General features: G+C 48.7%; 1 protein-coding gene across 1 annotated transcript in view; it reads right to left on the minus strand.

Moving 5' to 3' along the window:
- The window catches only part of LOC118336536 (gamma-aminobutyric acid type B receptor subunit 2-like), a 6,913-nt gene extending 2,526 nt beyond the window's left edge, over positions 1 to 4,387 (minus strand). The window contains 16 exon segments of the mRNA XM_035673204.1: positions 10 to 53; positions 56 to 106; positions 430 to 486; positions 489 to 532; positions 594 to 596; positions 649 to 785; positions 877 to 1,024; positions 1,129 to 1,209; positions 1,319 to 1,379; positions 1,540 to 1,782; positions 1,850 to 2,038; positions 3,102 to 3,167; positions 3,271 to 3,372; positions 3,663 to 3,833; positions 3,928 to 4,065; positions 4,139 to 4,387. Of these exon segments, the coding sequence (XP_035529097.1) occupies positions 10 to 53; positions 56 to 106; positions 430 to 486; positions 489 to 532; positions 594 to 596; positions 649 to 785; positions 877 to 1,024; positions 1,129 to 1,209; positions 1,319 to 1,379; positions 1,540 to 1,782; positions 1,850 to 2,038; positions 3,102 to 3,167; positions 3,271 to 3,372; positions 3,663 to 3,833; positions 3,928 to 4,065; positions 4,139 to 4,387 (1,784 nt within the window).
- Between the last annotated feature and the right edge of the window lie 570 nt (positions 4,388 to 4,957).

Genomic DNA, 4,957 nt, shown 5'->3' on the forward strand with positions numbered 1-4,957 from the left:
AGATAACACATGAGCCACAGCTCCATGTTGGCGCTGCTGCAGGCGTTCAGAGGTTCAGTCGGATGACAACGTCCTGATCAGCAGGAATCCCTCTGAAGAAGAACGACTTTTATTGATTTATTTGGGATTTACAGTTCAGGACAAGGGCGTGTAATGAAGTAGTTTCCTAGCATTGTTGTACTCCTAACATAAGTACAGGATCTTCCTCGGTGTTACTGTTACCTCTAAACTATGCTGCAGCACCAACCCGTCTGAGGGGTCCCAGGCATTTGCCAGGAGGTTAAAAACAAACACATCCAGGCAGGAGCATCCCAGACAAAAGCACACAGCCAGCTCGCTGCAGAACGGAACAACAGACAACATTTCCATTCAGAAATCAGCACAGACGGCTCAGATCTGTGGGTTTACAAAGCTGGGTTAGCGGTTTACCTTCTGTGTGAAGCTGCAGAGCGAATGAAGCCTCCATGTTCTGGTGAACAGCACAGGCGAAGGCCCAGAGTGTGTCCCACGGATGAGAGCTCCACAGACCAACCTAGCAGTGGGTGAAGTATGAACGAAGTAAAAAATACTCCATTCAAAACTTTACTTATAACTTCCTGATTCTGAAGCATTTATTTTTTATGTATTAATCACTTTTTATATCTGAACTCACAGAACAGAGGACCTCAGATGTCTGGTCGGACAGCGAGGCTCCGTCCAGGCCGGACATCAGGACTGAGGAGGAGGACAGCAGGATGCCCAGCAGCAGCAGCTCATCCTGGGATCCACTGCCTGACTTCAGCAGCCTGCAGAGGGGGGTGGGGGGGCAAACAACAGTGACGAAACCAGATCTACGTCCGACACTGAGGTGGATCCACAGAGGCTGTACCCGTTTACCATATACGGTTGATGACGGTGAGGAGGAGGGCCGTCAGAGCGATGATGATGGTCACAGACGCAGCTGATGATACGACGCTGTACAGAAGGAGGCCGATGTGCTGCTGCTGTACCAGGACCAGAGTCCGGTCTCTGGGGGGTCCTGGACCTGCAGGAGCAAACATCCAGTTAGAATCGAGATCCAGTCTCAGTCTTTTAGCATGATTTCAGAACCGGAGACCACGAGAGTGGAAACACTGTCAGTTATCTCACCTTTAAACCTCAGCAGGTGGTTCATCAGTCGGAGCTGTTGGGTGGAAGTACTGAAGTCTCCCACCAACACACCACTGCTGCCTGAGGACACACACACACACACACACACACACACACAGGTTGTGAATGTACACACTGGTTTATATTAACATGCTGCCTTTACAGACGAGCATCAGCTGATTTAAAGCACCTTGAAACTGGATCAGCTCCATCGACGTCATTCTGTCTCCGTTCCGAAAGGAAACTGGACCCTGCAGACATTTTAAAACATTCATATAATAAATACTGCAGTGCCAGGTGTGTTACAGGTGTGTGTTACAGGTGTGTGTTACAGGTGTGTTACAGGTATGTAACAGGTGTGTAACAGGTGTGTGTTACAGGTGTGTGCTACAGGTGTGTGGATGCGCTTACTGTGACTCCTTCAAACTGCGTCTGCTTCACGGCCTCCAGCAGCATCCTGTGGACCTCCTCCTCACTGACACTGATGTTCCTCTGGACGCTGTACTTATCTCGGCGTTTCACAGCCTCCATCACCTGACTGAGAGCTTTGGCAGCGACCCAAACAGCGTCGTAGGCGAAGGTGTGGAGGCCGCTGACCTTTGACCCCTCTTGGATCAGCTGTCTGAGGTAGGAGTCCTGGTAGTCCTGAGGAGTCTGCAGTTAACAACAGTCAGTTAGAGTCATTACTGAAACACCGCACATAGAAGAGACCAGAACTGACCCGTCCAGAGACTCCCGGAGTGTTCGTGCTGCTGAGCTGTTTCATCTGCAGCCGGATGGATCCGTCTGCAGCCGTCAGCAGACTGTCGGCCGTACAGCCAGAACCCTGCCACCCCAGCCTCCATCCAGACGTTCCTCCGTCAATTACGATCCACTGGTACCGAGGTCCAAACAGGTTCAGCCTGTAGGCCTGAGAGTCCCACAGACAGCAGCTGCTGTTATCAAATTAATCCTGGAACACTTTTATCAGCAAGAACTGTGAAACAGGATCTTATCGCCTCCATTGACACTCACTGGACTCCTGGAGAGAACCAGTTCAGCTGCACTGTTCAGAATCTACTTATTGGCTCTTTTTCAGGCAGGTTTTGTGTCGTAGTGGTGGGATCACAAAATATGTGGTCAAAAGTATGCAGACAGCTCAACGTTTTCATATGTGTCAGTGTAATATTCATTAAAGGGTACCTATAACGCTCATTTTCAGCTCTATATTCTCAGTTCTTGTGTTTCACTGATTCCTCTACAAAAGCTCAACTTTATAATTTTATCAGTGATTTTGGTGAAACTGGATCAGAGAATATTGTCTCTGACGTCCTCTGGCTGCTCTGCCTCAACTCTCTGGGAGTTTCCTGATAGACATACAGCCTTAGTGACTTGTTGTTAGCGGTTAGCAGCTAAGACCCATCCTATTCGGTGACACTACCCGGACTGGGAGCTCAGTGTCTGTGTTTAACGGTAGCCCCAGGGCCTCGAGCTCCCAGTCCGTTAGCAGAAGTTAGCGGTAAGCTAATAGCTACAAGTAAATGTGCACCAGTAAGCTCTGTAAGAGAGTTGAGGCTGAGAAGCTGTAGGACATCAGAGGAAAATCTGTCTCACAACAGGAAAAACTGAGCAGGTCCATGTACTTCGTGGGCATGCTCAGTAGTGCTCAGCCTGGAGCACATAACCATATAAAGAAATCTGTGATTAGCCGACGTCGGCTGGACATGTACGGTAGAAAAAGAAGGTTGGAAACGTTCAGAGCAGTCTGAATTCTGAGCTTTCTGCTCACAGGGATTACTTTTACACACTTGTTTGATATCAGCATCCGACAATGCCAGTAAAGTTCTTATACAGCAAACTATTTCTCTATGGAGCTGGCTTTCAAATATCACTGTACGTTGCTGTATTTAGATTTCCTTTCATTATATCTAAGAGGACCAAGGAAAAACAGACCATATGGGTGTCCACCTACTTTTGGCCATAAAGTTACTTACACAGCAGAAAACTTCAGAGGCAGAATCCTCTTTAAACTGTGCGATGATGATCCGAACATCACTTTCCTGTAAAAGAATAAAGGAATCATTTTGACATCATGACGTAAACAGATTCTACCTCTCTGTTAAATCTAAATCTGTGCGTACAATATTCACCAGGGGTGAGTACCTTCAGCTTCTTCACGCTGCTGCAGACGTCTTCAGAGAGACTTTCTGTGGAAACAACCTGGACTTCAGCCTTCAGCAGCTGTCTGATCAGATCCTTCTTCATCTGCACAAACACAGAGAATCAGGTAGAGATTCTTACTGCCGTAAGAAGGTACAAATATAGAGATGAGGTCTACCCAGTGGGCAAAGGGGCATGAAGTGCCCTCTTCTGGGCCCTTCCAGTGGACAAAACAGGATCATTTCTGGATTATGACCGTTTACAAGATTCTAAGTCTGATTTCTAAAAAAAGGTTTGCCACCCGGGTAGTGATTGAAACAGATTTTGGCTTGTTGGTGGGGCTCAAGGACGTTATCAGCATCCTCACTAGTATCAGGAATAATACTCAGCATCACCTCTGAGAGTCTGGGTCCTTCCTGTGTGACGATACCGACTCTGCTCCACCTGTAGCGCTGCAGCAGCTTCACTGTGGCCTGGTTCAGAGCCCGGTCCGACGGCACCGTGCTGAACAGGTTTCTGTACCACTTCCTGTTGGACAGGTTAGGGGGCGAGGCCGCAAAAGATACCTGGGACATCAGAGGACATGAATCAACAGATGTGTCCAAAACACTAGCAACAACTTTATAATAATCACAATAAACCTGAAGTGGACCAGTGTACCTGCACCAGGTTGAGAGCTGGCAGAGAGCGAGCAATCAGCGCCATCACAGATGGACACACCCCTCCAAACACCAGCAGGTACTTTGGTCCCGCCCACATGGCATCAAACAGAGCTTTGAGTGATTTAGCAGGATCACACTGAAACATGGCATGAAAACATAAGTGTGATACTGGTTCCAGACAGAGGAAGAGGACAGAGTCTGAGACCCACCTGTGAGTCCAGCAGCTGGAGCTGGATCTCGTAGTTTCCCAGCGGCGGTGGTTGTCTCTGCAGATCCTGCAGAGCCAGTTTGACAGCCGGTGCCACAGCGGCGGTCAGGTTCTCCTTCCCCAACCCGGAGCTGACGGGCATTACCCACAGCGCAGGCAGAGGGTGGCGGGCCTGGGCCAGCACCGGCCCGACAACCAGACAGCAAACCAGCAGCAGCCTGAACGCCTCCACCGGTCCACCACGCTCCATTCTCTGGTTCCACTGCCTGATGCTCTGCTCTGATCCTGCAGGGAAACTCTAATCCTCTTGTACTGTAAGCAGCTGAGAGCCCGGGGAGGCCGACTGAGGAGATAAAAGGATCAACGTGGACACAAGATGTCACCAGGATCCTCAGCAGACCGCTCACCATCTCTACACACAGGAGATTAGAAAGCTGCAAAGCTGCTCCGTCAGACGTTCATCAATTTTGGGTTGAAACTGGTCACAGATGATCTGTAATACGGCGTCCTATTGAGCTCAACCCTCTGCAGTGCAGCTCATCCATGGTACTGTGCACCGTTATCAGTCCTACAGCACTGGGTAGACGATGTCAAACCATCGGTTACAAGTTGGTTTCTTAACGTTCTCCCTTTGGAACGGCTCGTACATGTTCTCCAAGGAGACATAAAGGGGTTCTTCTCTGTCGGGAGCGTTTATTGGAGAAAACGGGCCGAAATCATTTCTGAAGGTTTTGCAACTTTATTATATCCACATTATCTGTGTGCATTAGATTATTATAGTAGTTATAATACGGAGTATGATTCAATTCAATTCAATTCA

Source organism: Morone saxatilis, unplaced genomic scaffold, assembly GCF_004916995.1.
Source record: "Morone saxatilis isolate NCDOM2014 unplaced genomic scaffold, NCSU_SB_2.0 Contig24, whole genome shotgun sequence".
In the NCBI taxonomy this organism is placed as follows: domain Eukaryota; kingdom Metazoa; phylum Chordata; class Actinopteri; family Moronidae; genus Morone; species Morone saxatilis.